General features: G+C 35.0%; 1 protein-coding gene across 1 annotated transcript in view; it reads left to right on the top strand.

Annotated features, from left to right (window-relative positions):
* The window catches only part of ODAD2 (outer dynein arm docking complex subunit 2), an 86,744-nt gene that overhangs the window by 38,975 nt on the left and 27,014 nt on the right, over window positions 1–20,755 (top strand). The window contains exons 17-18 of the mRNA XM_040593786.1: window positions 7,301–7,415; window positions 20,110–20,298. Of these exons, the coding sequence (XP_040449720.1) occupies window positions 7,301–7,415; window positions 20,110–20,298 (304 nt within the window). The remainder of the gene's footprint in view (window positions 1–7,300; window positions 7,416–20,109; window positions 20,299–20,755) is intronic.

Here is a 20,755-nt window from a genome sequence, read left to right as displayed (position 1 = left end):
ATGTAAAGATTTTGCATTTTAGGGAAAATCAGATAAACCTTTAGTAAATTGCTTTTTATTAAAGTTAAAACTGAAAGTTACAGAGCATCATTTTAAAGTGCTGCATGATAGGTATCTCTTTTGCCTTCTCCTTTTACGTATGTTCTCAAATCATAAATAATAGACTAAGTTAGAGAAAGTAATTCTAAAAAGAAAGGTACATATTTACAGTCATGAAAAATAATTTGAAAATTAGGAGTATTATTTGTATTTTCTCTGGTTTGTCCCTCTTCATCATTCCTTCTATGAACTCAGACTTTTTTTGGACCTTTTTCTCCCCTATTCCTTTGCAAAACCAAAGAAAAAGACTCTTTTTACAGCTGCTCTCTTTGATTTTGTGACGTAGGTTTGTACAACTTACAAAGATCCTTGAGTTTTATGATTAAGTGTTCCAGTTAAATGTTGAGGTCGGTATTTGCTGTGCTTACTGTGCTGTTCTCTTACAGGGATATTTACCTCAAGATTCTCAGCATATTTCCCTCCTTATGTATAAGGAAGGTCAGAAAGAGAGTTTTATTAAGCTCCTCCTGTTCTGATTTGCATAATTCACTTGATATTCATATAGCAGTGCAGGGAATTCTTTTCCTGAATAGGGCTTTTGTTTTCATGCTTTGGCTGTCACCCAGTGGCAAAAGGCTAGATGGTACACAACTGTAAACATGGGTTGTATGAACAGTTAGTAATGTAGCATAAAAGTATAAATAAATGAAATAATTTTCACGACTTATCTCACTAAAAATCAGACTTTAGAGTAATGTATTAAGCTAACATAATTAACATTGGAAATCAGCTGTTAAATTTAAATGCCAATACGTACAAATTGATATTTATAAAACCTCAGACATACTCCAGTACTCAGGACTGTCACTTGTAACAGCCAGCATGGATAGCTTCATAGTGGAATATGGTCAGTATAAGCACAAAACATAACACAAGTTGCTGCTAAAATTGTGATAGAATAAAGTCCATCTTGTTTCTAAGAAGGAGAGAATACAGGTTGTTTGGGAAAAAATTGTATAGAGTTTGCAGAGTGGAGAAAGGAATAAAATGTCTAATTTGTTTCATATAAAAATATTCTCTATTGAAGGTTCTCAACTTTTAAAATGTTTTTAAAATATTTAAAAATATTAACAAATAAGCAAGATCTTAGATCAAGTAGAATATACTTTTTAATATTACAAAAGAACTGTTACACAGAAATTAGTATTATTAGTAAAGCTGACATGTACATGATGTGTTGTGCTAGTTAGACTCGTAGAAGAGATAATGCTGCTGTCTTTTCTCAAGGCACGATTCATCCAGGTGTGGATAAATTTGATATAATCCAGCAAAATATTTAAAAACAGTGCTGAGTTAAAACATTGACACCTGTGCAACCATTTACATTTAAATGATTTGCTTGGTTGAGTGTTCTGCCTCTCACAGGGTTAAGAGCACTTAAGAGCACCACCCACCCGCGAAAAGAAAAGGGACATCCATTCCTCTCCTTTCTCCTCCTCTCAGAGCTGTACAGCAGGAACTGAAATTGTAGGTTGTCATCCAGATTGCTCTTCTCCTTTTTGGGAAGAGTAAGTCACGCAGTAGTATCACTTTATTCCATTTACAGAATTTGGGACTAAAACACTAAGTAGCCTTGTTCAAAACTACTGTGGAGTTCATTCTTTTTCTGTTATCATTTTCTGAAGTTCTTAACCAAAAAGACACATCCTAACAAGGATGTAGAGATGTGCCAAGATTGTCTTCTAGAAAGAAGGAAAAGCAAAGCCACTTGTAGCTTCAAAGTAGTAGAAGTAGTGACGAAAGCTTCCCACTGAAGCTTGATACTTAGCTGTTTCTGCTCTTCCTGGTTCACCTGCCTGGATCCCTATTACATTCCTTATTTCTTAATCACTTACTCCTCCAAATGGCTTGACAGGTTCTAGGAGACCAGTTCTTTTCTACTAATAGCTTTTCTTCTGACAAATTTGGCTGGCAGGTCTTGAGGCTTGTTTTCTTTGTCATCTGGTACAGACAAGCACTGTTTAAAGAGTTACTTGGTTAGTTTGGCACTACAGAAACTTGAAAAACTATGATGATTTTTCTGGATTCTGCTATCGTTGACTTTCATATATACTGGACAACCAGAAAAAAACAAGAAAATTGAAAGGGAGTGTCAAACCCTCATAAGGACTGAGAATTTTCAGATATATTCTCACATTTCATTAGCTGCATGTGTGTTTAACAAAGTGTGGCTTAGAGACTAAATATTCAGTTGAGCAGTCTTCTATTTTGAATGTGGTTATACTTGCAGCAGGTATGTGGAAACCATACAGGCTGAGAATGATTCAAGAATATGTAATGAAGAGGATGGAATTAATGTAAGGAAAAAATATTATTATGTATTATATAAAAGAGTGTGTTCTGCTGCAGTGCAGTAAACATCTGAGGGAAATATTGTATGTTTATCATACGTTCTATTGAGGAAGCCTGCACTGACAGAGACTAGTAGATCAGCATAGGTAAATCTACAGTTTCTATATGTCTTTTATGTATTTTATCTCTTCTGTGTTTCCTAGTTGACACTTCACCTTCTACAACTACTGAGCAGAAGGTACAATAGTGTTACTTTCCTGCACTGAGCCTTTACTTGAAGGCAACTTCAAGCAATTAAGTGATTCTTATTGACTCTATTGAGCTATGTAAAATAAAGAACCACAGCCAGCTTCTCCCACAGCAAAAAAATAGTTGACTTATCTTAAAAAAAAGCACAACTATGTGACAGAACGTCTTTACTATTATGTGGACAGCATGATGCTGTTCTACATATTCAGTCTGCCACATGGCCACTGACAAGAGATGCTGCTCCATATCTTTTATGTATATTCGTCTTTTTCAGGAACTTTTTTCAAGTTACTCTTTTTCTCTTACTGAAAAACAGAGGACTAGTGCTTATTCTTTTAACTGCCACTAGATTTTCATTTGCCCTTTCCATTTGAAAACCCATACACTTCATCTCTTAACATTCAGACTGAGGGTTTAGAATCTTATAAACTAAAATGTACAATTATTTTAGCCAAACAGATGGAGTTTGAGTCATTGGTACATATTATTTATCAAAGCAGTCCACAGAAACTAGTGAAGGTTTTAAGAAACATGCTAAATTGTGGTTTCAAAAAAGACAAGATTACATTCTGCCAGAATTAAACTCTGTAATCTTACCAGTGAGCACAACACAGAGTCAGTATAACTTTGTTTATTTACATTTGTATTTGTGGTCTAAATTGGCAGGCAATTAAACTAGAGTTCTCAAAAGTTCTGGCAAATAACACTGTAGCAGAGAAAGATGATAGATATGACAAACAGATGTCTAGGCTGTGTGTGTGTGTGTGTGTAAGCAATTCATGTCGAAGTTTCTACTGGAAATGTTCAATATCAAGTTTGAATTTGAAAGAGAAGTACTATTTCAGATTAACAGCTTTGCTAGTTTCAGATGCATGTAAAAAAGCAGAGCATATTTCTAGACCTGCAACCCATGTCTTGCACAGACATCTCATGATGTTCAGTGACATCATGATATGAAGGTTCTTAAATAACATGAGAAGTCTTTATTAAAACAACTGTTGACTGTAAACAGCCACAGAATTCATTCAAAAAAATTATCACCTTAAAATTATCTGCACTGGTCAGATAGCAAATACCAATTCACTGCAACCTAGACATTCCAGTAACTTCTGAATGGGTTTAATTTCATTAAAATTATTTGTCCTTAAGACATGTTCTATAGACACCATACATCAGCTGTTCTGTGTATGAAACCAGGAAGATGTTTTGCTCATACACATTGCAGTTGCCTTTTTGTAGGAGTGATGTCGGCTTCATACCCCTTCATCTCTGCTCTAATCATGACTGGCCTGCACAGGATGGGAACACCTCTTAACTCCAGCTATTTCTTTTGGTTGTTTTGGGGAACAGAATAATCTAAACCTTGTTCTAAATTGTATGAGTGATCAAATAAGAACAGTCTACAACAACACACAGGGCCTTGATCAGGAGAGGTGGCCACTGGCCATCTTGGTCCAGGTCTGTTGTGAGATGCCTCTGCTGTATTAAGGTATAGAGCCAGTGGTTCAGAATCAAGGCTTTTGCTTCTGAACTCTGCATATTTACATATTGTTATGGACTTACAGTGAAGCACCAGATGGCAATTACCTATAATAAAGTTTACATTTCTATTTTGAGTGACTTTTATGCCTGTTAAGATTTTGATTATTAATAATGTTCTGTACATTACACATATGCAGTTCAGCTATTCTTTAAAAGCAGTTAAATATTTGAGCTTTTAAATGTTAAATATTAAGATCTTTTATATCAACTAGATAGCATATTATTTCAGCTTTTATGAGATTCCCTTCAGCTTTCAAAGAAAATACTCTGTATCTTTATTAAAATACCTGTCCTTTAACAGTCCTGTGAGTGGTTGCTTAATCCAGATTTAACTGTAGTTTAATTTTATCATCATAATGTCAACAAGTTACTATAAAATATATCGTTGAAGTGACTGTAACCACAGAGTGACTAATGTGCTAACTATGGATGAATACAGAATTGAAAGCTAACCAAAATAAATGTTAAGGTATATTTCCTTGTATTTACTGTGGTAACTAGCTGTATTACAGCATCCTGCTAATAATGTTATAAATTTGGGGAAGAAAATTAGATACAGAAGCAAATCAGAATATTGTTTAGCATTATGCCATCAGAGATGAAATTTTCAAGATTACAGGTCTATTTTCCCATCTCATTCTCTGTTTATTTGTAAAGAAATCTAAGTGTGTATTTTTGTCCACTTTAAAAAGGCATTTTCACATAGTAAGGAAACTAATGTCTAAGCACTTTATAGAGGAAACATTTTTCAGGGCCATATATTTTAGTGTTCACTTTGTTTTTATAGCAGATATGCTCATTTAACACCCATTGTCTTAATCTGTTACATTGTGCAGTGAAACCATAGAAAGATAAAAAATTGAACTCTTTAGCAATGCTTTCTTAATTGGCAAATATATGTTCTTGGTAAGATGAAAATAAAAGGGTTTGTGCCTGTATGGTAATTACACAGTAATTCCTCTAGTATGAGAATATAAGAGCATCCTTTCTGTATGTAGAGTTCTTTTCATTTGAGTTAATCTAGTGTAACTGAGAGAAAGCAGTAATCAGCGATGAACAAGGTAATTTGGAGATTGGTTTATTTAGTCCATGCTGGTTTTTAGTTTGATTTTGTCCCCGTTGAATAGGTGGAGGACTATTGCTTTCAGATATTCTGAGGTGTTCTGTTGAGTCTAAGACAACGGTCTTTCTTGTCTTCAAGCAAAAGGCAAAAGTCTCCTTTAGAAAATGAACTATAGAGTGAGGGTAGTTTACCTTGAAAAGCTGAAGAGAAGGCAAGAAAACTGAAAAAAAAATGAAAGTAAACTTCAAATTGAAAAGGAGGCTCTCAAAAAAATAGAAAGGAAAAATAAATCAGCCTAGAGGTTGGGGTTTTTTAAGCGTGGTGTAAAAATCTGAGCTCAGTGTTTGGCTTCTATCTCTTGGTTTTTACATACTGGTTGGAGATGGTTCATTTGTATGTAGCGCCTCTTGGGAGGAAGTACCTTGCGTTGGTAAATGGTCAGTACTCCGTTGACTGGAAGAAAGATTCATGGGTTCTTTTTTAATTAATTCCAATACAGGAAAAAATTCCTTGTGCTTTCTGACAGGAAAGTAATGTTAAAATTGCTTAAAAGTGTTCAGGGTTTGGAGGGTTTTAAAAGCTTGTCTTGAAGCTTTTACTTAAGTCATCCTTACTATGTGAATATATATCTGTAATTGTGTAGTTTGCGATCATGCTGTTTTATTTTGTTGTGTTACAACTTCTGAACTTGTCCTTTGATGATTTTCTTGGAGTTGAATTGTAGTTGAGTATGTAAAATAAGCTGTATTAAAACTAGCAATTCTTTAAAAACTTGGTGTCTTAACCATAGCTTTGTGCAAAAAGTATTATTTTGAAAAACATAGTTGTTTAACCAGTTTGCATAAAAACGTTATGAATAAGATCCTTGGTTATTTTAGGCAGAGTTAATGTACTTTATTATTTTTTCTGCTTCAAATGATAGGATTACATACAAAGCTGATTTTATAATTAGTTTAAACATTTCCTGGCAAACCTACATATAGTGAACACAAATTAGGTGTTTTATCTGATGTTTTTAAGCCCAATCTGTATTTAAATTTCTCTTGATTTACAGTTAAAGATGTAGACTCATTTTATACAATTGAAACTTTACTTTTGAGATTACACAGTTAGACAAGGTGTACTTACTTTTGTTTATCTTCAGCTCATTTGCTTGGGATTTAACATATCTTTTTGAAAATAGGCATGTTTGTAAAGGCTGTTAAGTTTTGTTTGACCTTCCTTTCCATTTAAGGTATTCACTGGACCCTAATGTGAAGTTATGATCCCCAAGCCAGATTGATTTTTAAACATAACACAGATTGTGTAGAGATGATTCTGATGATAATTCATTTCCAGCTAGTCATGAAGATACTTTGATTATGGTGTGTTTAAGTAATTGTAACATAGTGTTCAGTGTTCAGTGTTGTTGGTAAGGAACACGTGGGAAACAAGTTACACATTATTCGTTCCCAACAAAGGATGCACTGTGGTGTGACCATTTTAATTTCTAATGCTAGATTAGAAACATAGTATTTTAAAATATGTCGTAGAGTAAGGTAAATACATTAACCATAGACTGAATAAAAGGTTAAGTACATAGTTTTGGGCATAAATATTTGTTTTGGAAAGTATTTGTTACTATATGAAAGAAGCCAGTATGCTTGAATTCAGATTTTACTTTGCATGCAGATCGTTAAAAAGTCACATGCTTGTTTTCACATTTATATGAGTTCTGGTTATAATGTAGTTTACCTTACTTTATCTTCTATAAGAATTTTGATGATAGTGCTGAGAAAAAGGTAAATGACATTAAAGAGATTTAGTTAGAAAACATACTCTGTCTTTACATCATTTGTTCACACCCATCTCCTATAGTAAGCAGTTTACTGAATAAATTGATGGAGATTAGCTGACAATAAACCACAAGCACTTACATAAAGCAAAACAGTATGTTAAAGAAAATCATACCAATATTTCTTAAAGCAGCGTTCCAAACAAACTGATATAATTTAAAATTTAACATTGTCTACTCCATAATTAATTATCTCTTTTATTGGTCTGTGTCTGCAATAGGATAATTGACCGTCTAGATGGAGTTCGTTTATTATGGTCACTGTTGAAAAATCCTAATCCAGATGTTCAAGCAAGTGCAGCTTGGGCTATTTGTCCTTGCATTGAAAATGCTAAGGTAAGAAAGCATTTAAAGTAAATATTTTTGTTATCTATATGTCATATATAATTTTTGTATTTGTGTGATTTCCAGAAATACTTTGCCATTTGCTACTTACACTCACTTAATTTCATTCAGTTAACTGCTAAAACCATGTTGTATTCACTTTTCAAAAGTGAATAGTCCTTCATCTAGCACTCATTATAGCATTCTGTTTTGCCTTTACAGTGCTTACTGTATTTGGAAAATATATTTTAATAACCTATCGGGTCTTGGACTTACTGTTCTCAAACAAAGCATGCTGAAAATCTGACACTGTTGAAAACAGAAAGCTTCTACTCACAGACTATGAATAGCACAGGTAGTTGTAGTTGTTCCTCCGCTATGAGGTACTTCAGCTAAGTTCTCAAGAGACCATCATTTGGTTTCAAAGCGTTTCAGACTCAGTGCCAATGTAATCCTTAGATTTTCTACTCAGACTGCCAACAACAAGTGCCAGTTGTGAATAGTGGTTGTTGTGCAGGTCAGTTGTGCACAGAAGACTGAGCTATTCATTTATTTCATGTCAGTTTCCAAATAGCGATAAAATGGTGAGTATAAGCTCTAAGTCATTTTCAGTGAATTCTTACCTGTGGTGGAATAAATGGGAAAGGTTTTGTTTCTCATTGGAAGTTTCCTAGAAATTTATCCTTTATCCTTGTACAGCAATATCTTCCCTTTCTAATATACCTCCACATTTAATACTTCTGCATCTTCTCTTTACTGTACCACAAATATATATATCTCTACATATAATACGAGATCATGACTGTAAAAAATGGAAGTTCCTTCAAAGTGCTAGATATCCTTAGCATCCTTTGCAGGCAGTGTTTCCTGTTTGAAAATGAGCACTGTATGGTTGCTATTCGTTTATATGGATGGATAGATGTAGATACAGATATATGGATGAAAGTATTGTGAGAATATTTGGTCTTGATTTTTGTAACTTAAGTATTTTCAGTTTCTTTGCAATGATTTCTGCAATGGCAGCTTGCTTGCTATTTTTCAGACATGCTGCTTATTATCTTGCCATCTTTTTTTTTTTTCTTTTTTAAATGTACACTCTAGTATAATAAAGTTTTTTGTTAGGTGGTGGTGAAGTGTGTGCATGTCTCCTCTGTCAAGATATGACTATACCTGCCTCTCTCTTGAACAATATTGCTGTAGCTGAATATTAAAATATTACTTTATCTCAGTGCTGAGGGAATAATTATTATGTGTAAGACTGCAACCTGTATTGCCACAGTAGAACTTCACATTATTAGACCTTCCACTAAAAGCAGTTCTTCAGAAACTAAGGGGCTAGAGGACAGCTACTGAAATTATAGACTACATGGATTTTTTTCTTGTTTTCTTCCCTGGGTATTTGATGAGCATAAGCTATGTACATCCTTAGTTTAGCTATCCTCCTTTCATCTACCTTGGCTGCCTGCCCAAATGCTAATCTGTGACCCCAGAAAGAGTTCTTTGTGTGAGACTGAGGCAAAGTGGCACACTGAAACAAACCTACCAATAATACCCTTTCCTCTGACACTGAATGGAAAGAATTATGTATAAAGCAGCGATTATAGCCACACTGTGAAAGTGCAGTAACTATTTCTATCTAAACAAAATTTTGGCTTTTTTATTCAAAGTTAGTAGTATTCAACAATTCGATCTTCCAAGAAGCAGTTTGGTTTATGCAGTGCTTGATTCAAAAGCAGTAGTAAGTATATGACTTTAAAAGGATTATGTATGTGCATTCTGGCTTTTCCAAGCCTGTACTTGGGACTGCAAACTATGTTTCAAATAGCTGTAAGCTTGGAATCTGGATTTGTTTTCTTTTTGTGTTCTTTTGTGGAAACTGTAGTGGCTCTCTTCTGCAGTGTGGAGGTTCATAGATGAAATAGAACTTGTTAATATTATCAGAAACAATTTTTTTATAACAATGTAGTGCAGCATCCATTTTTCTGCACAGACATTTCTGTACATCCAACTTAAAGGTTATTTTCTATTATATTTTTAAAATCTTAGAAGCTAAGCTATCATACTGATAGGGCTTTCCATGCACTTACTCTCACCATCATCTGTTTAAGATTGGAAAGTCTACCACTTCTGTTTTACCATTGGGGTATAAGAGTCACAAAAGGTCAGGACTTGAATTCTCAAAAAGTTTAGTGTCAGCCAGTTTTGAGCTTTTAGGTTAACTAGTTTGCCTGCTGTTCGACAGGAAGTTAATTGCAAAGGGAGCAGAATCCCAAGTTCATGTAACCCAAGATTATATATGTCAAAGGTTACATTACAGTAGCTGGTTCAGAGTACTTCCCATATAATAGAATTGTGTCAGTATGATATAGCTAAGTAATATTGTTTATTACAGCAGTATGATATATAGGTAAGTGATATTTGGTCTATGACAGATTTAAGACTTTTTAAATAGAGGATATACTACGCCAGTATTAGTACTAAATATTTTTAGCCTTTAGAATTTCTTGTAGAGTGAAGATCTTACGGGTAGGCTGGCAGTGGTATAATTTGGGTGGTAGAACTCTCCCAAGAAAATTTGCACAGCACCTGTGAGTGCTACTTGTGAGTCTTAGACAAATATCTCATGATTTTGTATAAATTAGTTCATACATCTCTTTAAAATATAAGACTTAAAGAGACAAGAATGTAATTTATTCAAAGGAATTATGTTAATAAAAACAGATTCTTATTAATTAGTTCCTTACTTCCAAAAGAAAAAGTTACTACTGCAGGCACATTGGTAATGACAGAGTGTAAGTACACTGTCCAAAACCCACAAATGATTATGAAAAATGGCTCAGAAAAGTCTGCTCAACTCTGTTGATGTTGGAACGACTATATTTGGTTATGATGCTTCTTTGAAAAACAGTATTTTTAGTGTTCTCCGAATGTATTATCAGCCCCAAACAGAAAAAAATAGAGAAATTCTACAAAGATGTTATTTGGGCTATTATAAAATTCAGCCAAAGGTATTGTGCCAGTAAGAGGAACACTGCCAGCTTGAGTTTGTACAAAAGTACCTGTTTCCTCACAGAGCAACATTTAAATAGAATGTCTTGAAATAAAATAAAAAAAAAAAAAAAAGAAAAAGAAAACGTTGCAGAGGTTATTTTCCATCCTTATATTTGGTAGAGTTTTGGGTGCAAACATTAAAATAGGAATGGTAATGTCAGGTATTGTCTTTTCCTTTGCCCTTTGCCTGTGCTTGTGTATCAGCTTTGAACTTTCAAATTTTCAGTTTTAGCCTTCGTTACAGCTACAGCTGTAAAGGCTTTCTTAAAGAACTTCAGGAAGCCACCTACCTATAAAGTCTGTCAAAATAATGTAAGTAAACAGTATAAGACTGGTTATTTGAGAAAGAGAGAAAGTTATTCTGTTTTCTTAAAATGTACTTGTAAAATGACATCTCAACTTCTCTGATAAAGCGTGATCTTTTTACCCCCTCCAAGTTATTGCACCCTTTTCAGCTCTGCAGTGTAATTTCATGGGTGTGATGAAGGACAATCAGCCATCTAAAGCTGTCTGTATATTTCCTGCATACTGGGGAAGAGAATGTCCATGCTGACACAAAAAAACCCCAAAATCAAAACTAAACCAAGTTTAAGAGGGAAGGGTCATGAAGTGGGTATGTGTGAAGGTCAAGTAGTCTTCACTTACACAGAAGTATTATATACTGTGGAAGTGAATTCTACTGGAGCCAGCAGTCTGGAGTTAACCTGTGGGTGGAAAATATGCTGCTGATGACCCATGCTATTTAGGATTCTTACACAGATTTTGCTTGTTATGGAAATTTTAATGTAACCATGTGTATAAAACCACAGAAAACATTTCTTTACTAAAAGTAACAAAGAAATGTAATTGAACTTGAAAATTCTTCTGATATTTAACAAATAGTAAAATAACTTGCTGTTTTAAATGAATTAAGATGCTTTGTTTACACATTTCACTAATCTAAAGCTTTAGTTTATAAAGCTCAGTCATGCCCCATAATGCACACTGTCGTTCATTTGCGTTATATTTTAAAAATTTTACTTAAGTAGTAACTATATTTTTGCTTACGTACCATTCTTTGGTTAAGCCTATAATGTCAAAATTCCCTACTTGAGTATGTACAGCATTTTCCAGTTTCTTTGTTTTCCATGCTATGCTTCTTGCAATTCTATACAGAAATCTTGGCAGTTCAAATGTAGTGCTCTTATGGCTCTCTTTCCATTTTCCTATTTGTTTTCTCTAGACATTATCATTTTTAGCATCAATCATACCTACTTCTCTATATTTGATCTCATTTTTATGCAGTTTTTAATCCCTGATATCTGAATTTTGACTTTCCAAATTTTTAAGTGTTTGTTGTGAACTGAACTTCAAAAGAATACTGTAAGAGAGAGAAAAAGGAATTTTTGGCTTGCCTCTCAGGAATTCCAGAGCACCAGGGTACTTGGAGATTTAGGAAGTCGGGGAAGCCCGCCCTGGCTTGGTGAATCAATAGCTGGCTGCCATGTTTGCCAGGGTACAGGCAGAACCAGCCTATCCAATGATTCTTGATACAGGCTGCCTAGAAGTTTAGTGAATAACCTTTCAGGAGTTGTTTGGGCCTCCTGTAGACATGTTACCCTGAAGATCTGAATGAACTGACATAAATTGCCCTGAGGTCCTTTAATGCTGACAAATCCAGTAGGGTCCTGTTCCTGTAAAACACATAACCTGAAAGCTGAGAAGCAAAGGGAAACTAAGAGTGTAACTCCTGTCTCCCTCACTGGGGAGCCTCAGGTCCTAAGTTCCATGCAAAGCAGCTGCCTGAGAGCTTGGAGACCGTAAGAAGCCAAAAAGCTTAGGAGCTCCTGGAGACCTGGCTTTCCAGCTGTTTGGCAGCCCATCAGGCAAGGAGTCAGGGATTCTATGAAAACCAGAAGCCAAGCAACCTGGCAGGCTACTTACCAGCCATCTGGCTGACAAGAGTAAAGATGAAGAGGCACGTTGGTAATTTAGCCTGCCTTTCTGCCTGGTTTCTGTCAAAACTTTTCAAGAAGTAGTTGTGTTCTTATGGAAGGTTTTGGTTCCGTTCCATTAGCATTTTCTGATAGAATACGGTTCCACTGGAAAATATTTGACCAGCTTTCCTTGTAACTTAGTTTATAATAGCTACACATGCTAGTCAACAGCTTGTCATGTAGCTTTTAAATTAGGCTTGCTGATTAGATTTTTTAAATCTATAAAAAGTTTAAACCCCACCTTCCTCACAGCTTTTCTTTTTCATCTCTTCTTTGTTTTTCCTTCTTGTCCATCTCACTTCTTTCCTGTCTTTACCCTCTCACTTGCCACATGGGACTTCCATAGATTTTAAGGCAAGAAAAGAGTATGGAGATCATTGTGTCTCATTTGCTGCATAATATGAATCAGAAAATTTCAAGCAATCATTTTATCTAGCACAGAAGCTTTTGACAGAACTATAACAGATTTTATACTTCATACTTGTTCTGATTCTCAGTTGTCTGCAATGGTAAGTGGTACAACGTGATATGATTGCCTTCTGGTATACCGCTCTAATTTATGGAACCAAGCCAGAGTTGTAAAGATGCAAACAATAATTGTTATAACAGTTTATTAGTTTCTGTTCTCACTGCATTGATTGTTTACCTAGACTGTCCTCAGAATATTCCAATATTGCTGTCTTGCGTCTCTACAGTATTAAACTACATATTAGTGATGACTATCTCATAAACATTAATAATTATAAAAAGTTTGCCTAGACACTTACTTGGATTCAATTCCATCCAAACCCAATGGAAACAATGTTTACTTTTCCCAGTTATTCTATGTTATCTGTTTCTCACACTTCTGTTATAAAAATGCTTTTCAAAATAATCTAAAGCAAATCATGATGTTTTCTTTGACTGTGGCCTCAAAGGACTCTGATGATAGTAGTTTTGCTGCTTTGAAAAATATGAGGATTTTGGCATTTACTCAGGACTGAACATCAGTGAGAGTGGTGAGGAGGGGGAGGAAGAGTAGGTGTAGTCCGCCAGACTGAAAAAATAAGAACACTAGACAAAAGGACTACTAGAAGCTGCATGAGTGACTATGTAGACTTCCCCCCCAACACACACACAGTCTTTTAGAGAACACGCATTGCATGCTTTTTTGGTCTTTACGTTTGACTAATGGACTTTGCTTTTGTTTCTTGAAACTATCAATAGCAAGATGCTTGCCAAGTATTTAACTGTGCATCGATCAAATCCCTGAAGAGCCAGGAGTAATAAATTCTGCTCTTCCAGGCTACAGAGTAGCATTGGAGCCATGTTAAAGCTACTCTGCTTTGCTGCTGTGGCTTTAGCTGCTTCAGTGAGGTAAAGAGGACAGGAAAATCCATGTTGATTGTCTGCTGTTTTTGTCCTAGCGCATTACATCTTCCCAACACAGAGGAAAAGTTGTGAGATGTAGTGAAGTAGTCTCATCTGAACAGGATGTTTCTTTGTCTGTTCTGCTACAATGGAAGCCTCCACAGCTGTATAGACAGGAATAAAATTAGCCTTTATATATATAAAGTATTTTGAGTAATATTACCTCTGAGTTCTTTAATAAGAAAAGTGAATAGAAACTTCATTATATAAACTGTGTGTTTTCCCTTTTCACTGAACGGCTATAATACAGAAATTTATCTGTTGCATTTCTTTATATTGAATTCTAAATTGGGTTGTGCATTATGATAAGTTATTTGGTTGGCAATAGGAGATGGAAATGGACAGCTTCCTTCATTAAAGAAAAGGTAAAGATGACTGTTGATAACTAAAGTTTATTTGCACAGCCATACCATCACTTTCTTGGGCAAAAGCAATTCAATTTGACAAATTAGCTTTGACACCTTAAGCTTTTAAGGATGTTCTAAGAGTGAAATACTACTTGTTTTCAGTGGACAAACTTTTATTTTTCAAGTGGAGTATTTTATAGTTAAACACAATGTGGTTTTGTAATAGGGTGTTTAGCTTTAAATCTTTCAAATAAAGAACACAGTATTCACTTTGGAAGAAATAAGAAAGGAATTCAGTTACAAAAGAATTCAGTAGTTCTTTTAAAAGAACTGTATGTCTCAGCTTAAGGCTGATGAACTTTATTTACTTAATGAAAATAACCACAAAAAAACATATAATATGATGACAAGAGAACTCAAAAATCCCAAATGTTCTCTTTGTATAAATACAGCAAAGATCAAGTGATTTTTCCAAATCTATCTTTCTGCAAATATTGTAATGCGCTCTGCTCCTAATTAAAAAAAGAAAAAGTGTAAAGCTGGTTTATTTCACAGTATTTCTGCTCTTGGCAGAACCCAATGTAGAAGTGAAAAGGGAAAGTTAACTAGATTTTCTTAACAGTCATGCAGTTCAACAAGATAAAAATATATGAAGAGTAGCAGGTTGAGGCTTTTATTAGCACAGCAGGTAACTTTGCTGGCTTCAGCATCTATGCCAGATAGTTAGGGGTTTTAACTGCTTGAGATTGCAAACTCTTCTCTTTGAATCTAATTTTTAAGTAGTATTAATCATACTTTCTGAGGATGAAAACTGCTGCCCGCTAGTTAGAAGATGTGGTCTTGTGAAGTCATGAAAAATCCTATTATCTCTTCCTGTCTGCTTCAGCCACTTAAAATGTAGTCTAACAATCCATATTTTTTCGTAGCTTTTACCTCAGGTTAAATATTACGTTAAAAGGTATAAGAATGATGAAGACTTAAAATCAAGATATTTCCTGATAATACAGTAAAATGCTCTTTCCCCCCCTCCCCCTCCCCCAATTTTTTCTTAACATTTTTATTGCTTCTTTAAATGTCTTTGCATTTAACCTCTTGTTTTGTTCAGCTGAGGAAATATTATTGTTAAAACAGAAGCATCCAACCTATCATTAACACATATACTCAGATGTATACAATAAAATTGCATTTATCAGCAATTTTACCAATATTTTTATCTATATAAAGACTGTTTCTTAGGCTTTATTTTTACCATTCCTTTTTTTTTTTTCCTGCCTAAGTTGACCTGAGTAGCCTTGTTAGGACAACTAAGAAGTAAGGTTTTGTCATAATATGTATGGGAGGAGTAAATTACCTAAATTCACTTAAATGCATTTGTCTTTTCTTTCAAGTTGTTTTTTATGTAGCTGTGTTCTAAGATGTTCTCTGAGCTTTTCAAAATACTGGAATTTTGTTGAATAACATCATATGTAACATTAAAGAAAGTAAATGCAGTTTAATGGCTATATTAATAGATTAGAGTTTGCAGTATGTAAATGCTAAAGTGTAGTGTAGTCTTGGGCTGGAAATGGAACACTTTCCACTTCAAGTTCAATATCAAAAATATATTATTATGTAATAGTATAATACCTAGATGTTAAAACAATGCCATTTACATATCTGCAGTGAGGTTGAAGGACTACAGGTAAATATGAAAGCTTAAAATGACAAACCCTTTGGGTTAAGTCACACAAAAAAAGTTGCACGTCAGTTAATTTAGAAGGTGGAATTTAAAGATTGCATTTTTTTCTATGTGAAACAAAAAGTTAAAAAAATATTTCCAAGGCATGCTATATGTGATTTTTCTTGTATTACAAAAATAAGTATAGGTTAATATGCTTGAGAGTATATGGAAACTAAAATCACAGAAATTACTTTAGACTATATTGTATGAACAGCAATCTGATCATTAATACAAGTATACTCAAAGAACATTGATTAAAAAGAATTAAATCCAGACCTCTGTAATCACAGGCACAACTCCATATAATTTCTTCTTTAAATATTAAAGTATGACAATTGCATATAATAAATACACATCTTTCAGTAAAAAGGGGTGGGGGGAAAGCAGATATTTACTGTAGAAGGCAAGTATGTAGTTTCGCTAAATGATACCAAAAAGAATGCATTTGTTTTTATATTTCTTTGGGAAATAAAAGGATCTTGTACATAACATAATGGATTTAAAAAGCTCTCATTTCAGTCCTTTCTGCTCATACTTCTTCAAATTTCTTGCTGCTTTGCTTTTCCCTTTGTCTTGCACAGACCACCAGACTACACCCACAATCACATTTGGGAAACTTTCCTGACATGTGGTTTCTGCAGTTTCACTCTGTTTTTCATCACTGGTAGAAGAATCTGTCCTTGTATTTAGCTGTTTTCACAGATGATTACTGAAAGTCTTTTTTTCTGCCTGCTGCTGGATTGTTTATATATTATTCCATCAGTTTAATTAGACCATGCTCCTTTACAAAATGTAGAAAGTATAAGCTTCTCAGAAGAGAAATTTAACAAGTAGGGTTATAATCACCTAGAAAGAAAATATGTACAGGTAGGAAAATATAAAATATATGTATTAGTTCATTAAGATGGGATACAGACTATCCTATCTCTTAATGAAACATCTTTCAAGAGCATGAATAATAATGCACAGATATCTGAGCCGTGCAGAAAATCAGAATCTTTTTCGTGTATAGCAGGCCCCTTTCAAGTCTTACGTAGTTTACTGTAGTTTACCTGTTGCACAAAGCCTTTCTCATTTCTTGAGCCAATATTTAGACACAGGGTAATGCACACCTCTGTAGTAACTTTCAAGAAATTGAAGTAAATGTAAAATATTTCATTTTCTTTCCTTCTGCTGTGTCTGATCATTTAGCTGTCTAGCCTCTAATACATACCAGGTAAGAAACTTCTGTGGTGAAATCATTCTCCGTAACCCGTTATCTACTGCCTTTTGTCAAATTTAGAAATTTCAAGACAGACATGAAAACTGATACTAAGAAATATTGGTTTTATTCAGATGACTGTAGATACATTTCCATTGTGGTATGCATGCACTAACAATGATAGAGAAACATTTATGCTAGTATATCCATAGGAAGCACACTGTAAACCCACCTCCCTTTACATACAGGTCACATGGTGATAGATGTGGCAGAGCATTGGCTTTTTTTCCATTTCTTTCAGCTGCTTTTCTAAGTCACAAACCTGTATTGTCCTCCTTCTGCATAAACATTTAGATCTTCTTTTTATTTCTGTACAGACCTCTGTTATTTGTTCGTTCTGTTTTTTCTAGGACTTCAGCATGAAGTTTCCTCTTGGATACTACCCTTTTCCCACATGCTGTGGCTTCTGGTTTTAACCCTCACACTATATGACTTTAACCTCTCCCTTTCAGTCTCAAAAATTGCACTGCCTGTGATGGAGAACGCTTTGTTCCTGTGGGCTTACCCACTGCTTTTGCTTGGTTTGAGAAGAAACATCACAGCTAAGAGTTCTGTTTGGCATTTAGACCCAGAACTAAAAAAGATGAACTGGAGCATCCTCTGGGATTTTTGTTTACCAAGTCCATGAGCAATTTGATGGATTTGCTCAGCAAAGCTAACACAATACAATTGGACTCTACTATGTTCATAAATCAGCCCCCCAAAAAAGAAATAAATAGAATCAAAACCATTCTTGGTCTCAGGGCTGCTCCCTAGCCCTAGGAAAGTTCATATTACCCATGTTTGCACTTCCATGAAGTCCTAAGACCTTTGAGTCCAAAGGGGTTTCAGGAGAGTGGTAGTTTTTATTCAAAAGTCTCCTATTGACCTGCTGAAGGAAGCAAATTAAAATAATTCCATTTGCAGACCTTTCTTTCCATCTCTGCACATTTACCATCACTGAAGTGCACAGGCTAAAATTTCTTCTACAAAGTTACTGTTAACCATTTGGCCAGTCACTTTTACTCTCTATCCAGTGCAATAGTGGTTTGACACCAGGCCATCCAATGCTACCTGCAGATGTGCCACCACGATGTCACCAAGAATCCTCTGACCTGTTTTCATTTCCTATTTTCAGTACCCTTTGTGAAGGATACGATTTGGGCGCTAATGGCATATTTCTAGTAAGTAGCTCTGTAAAAATTAGATCACCATAAAAAAACACCTGAAGTTCTTGCCCACAGTGGTTTCTGACCTGTATCTGTTTCATAATCAATAGTTACGTGCTTTTCCCAAGTCTTGCATTTTTACAGAAACCCATGTTAGCCATAATTAAGCCATTCACTAGTTTCTATATCCATTGGACAAAGAACTTTAAGAAAACCAGTCGTCTTTCCAGATCCACATCTGAAAGGTTGAAAATCTAACAATGTTGGGCTAGATTACAGATTGTATAAAGAATTCCTGATAAAACACAAATACTTATGCTTAGTATAGAGGTCCACTCAACTCGAGTAACGGATGGGCCCAGTCAAGTAGAAATGGCGATTTCTCCAAACTACATTGCAATACTTGCTAACCTCAGGTTAGACACTTGAAGTTCCATCCACCCCTTGTGGATGGAAACACACATCATTGTGTTTACAATGAAGTTTCTGAAAATGATGGCGCGTTGTGCAGTGTTGTCTTTCAAGCTGTGTGTAACTAGGCATCCTGAGAACCCTTTCTGGATCGTAGTTAGCAAAAGGTTGCTTAGTTACCCACAGATGGAATCAACATGTAAAAACTCATTTAAAGAAGTACTTGTTTTTCTATTCTGGCATTATTTCTGTCCATGAGGAAACTGAAAAGAGATTGTCTAAAATAATGTAGTATTACATGGTAGAACATCTTATCAAAGACAGCGATACATTTCTTTTCAAACATCTCAGCTTAACAGAGTGCGGTGAATCTTGGCGTACAGCATTGGTCAGTGCCTGTGTAACTTAATCAGTTAAGAATTTGTGCTTAAACAAAACTTAGATTTACACCCTGTGTGCTTTTAAGGGTACATGAAGTACTGTATGCTGCATGTCGCTTTTCCAGATACTGCTAGTTTGTCTTTGCTTGAGGCAACTGAATGAATTCCATACCTGTTTAGTTTAGTCTCACAGTGCCAAAACTGCTGTTTTCCTGTTTTATACATTGACATGTAAATGTGTGCTTCATGATTTGAGTTCACTAATAAACACAAGAGTGATTATTCTTGTTGTCTTTCTCTAAAACCTTTCTAATTTTACTATAACTTTTTCAAGACGGAAAAGATACTGTATTCAAGACCAAGGCACACTTTAGTTATCTATTTCTTTCCTAAGAGCATACTTAGACATTTTTCTAGAGTTGTGTTTGTGTCCTTTAGTCATATTTTGCGTTGATTGTTCGTGCTCAGAGGTGCACCTGGTTTTCCCACAGTTGCTGTCATGACTTGTGTAACCTCCCCTCTTAAATATTCCTGGATACTCATTTGCATTGAAACAAGAAAATACGCTTTGTCTTAGCTGTCAATGTAGGAAATCGAAGACACTTATTGGAGCCTAAACGGGAGTCTGTTGCTGTTTTAAGATGCCCTAAGGTGTGTGAGACAACCACCTGGCCAATATGATACAGCGGATAAGGAGGACTTGCACCCTTCTGGAGTGACAGCTTGAGGCTGTAAAGAATACCCTGTGGTATCTAAAATGACACTAGATACCTTTATTTAGACATTGAATTTCTGCCTAGGTGGTGGTGTGTAAATCAGTCTAACGCTCATACATCAATCAAGAGACTGCTGAGTTCTGAATTAGCCTTATTTCTTGGTGAAGACAACACAGCAGTAGCTGCAGTTTTGAATAATTATGTCATGCCAATCTCTTTTTTTAACATTTCCATGTAAATACAGATTGAATATTTAAAAATAGTGTTTCTTTTGATTCTTATTTAGGATGCTGGGGAAATGGTTCGATCCTTTGTTGGTGGCTTGGAACTGATAGTCAATTTGCTAAAATCCAAGAATAAAGAAGTTTTAGCAAGTGTATGCGCAGCCATTACAAATATAGCTAAAGACGAAGAAAATTTAGCTGTTATAACAGATCATGGAGTCGTCCCTTTGTTGTCCAAACTAGCAAACACAGTAAGTAACATCTAAACATATTATGCTGTATATATGAATTTCTTATGTCAGACTGCATTATACCCAACTAAAAGGTTATAACAAGAGCAGTAGAATTTGCAACAGCTACTAGGAAGAGCTGTAGAATCCTTCTATGAGGTGTATATTGGACATGAAAGCACTCTGTGGCTAAATTGCTTAGGAAGATGAGCTTCATTTTCATACTCACTGTTGTTGAATACTGTTTTTGAGAGATGCAGCTGCTGTATGAAAACAGGCACAAAGGGTCGAGAAAGCAATAAATCTGAACCATGCAGAGAATCTCAATGGTGGGTCTGTATGTTAAGTTTTAATGCTTATCTAATTTCAAGTCAGTCTAAAAGCACCTCTGAAACAATATAAAAATTCACAGCACTTACAAAGAGAATAAGGGACTGCCTTACAGCTCTCTCCAGTTTTTAATTGTACTGCAGTTAAC

This window comes from Falco naumanni, chromosome 4 (assembly GCF_017639655.2).
Source record: "Falco naumanni isolate bFalNau1 chromosome 4, bFalNau1.pat, whole genome shotgun sequence".
Classification (NCBI taxonomy): Eukaryota; Metazoa; Chordata; class Aves; order Falconiformes; family Falconidae; genus Falco; species Falco naumanni.
The sequence above is the reverse complement of the archived record's forward strand: the minus strand, read 5'-3'. Positions and strand labels throughout refer to the sequence as shown.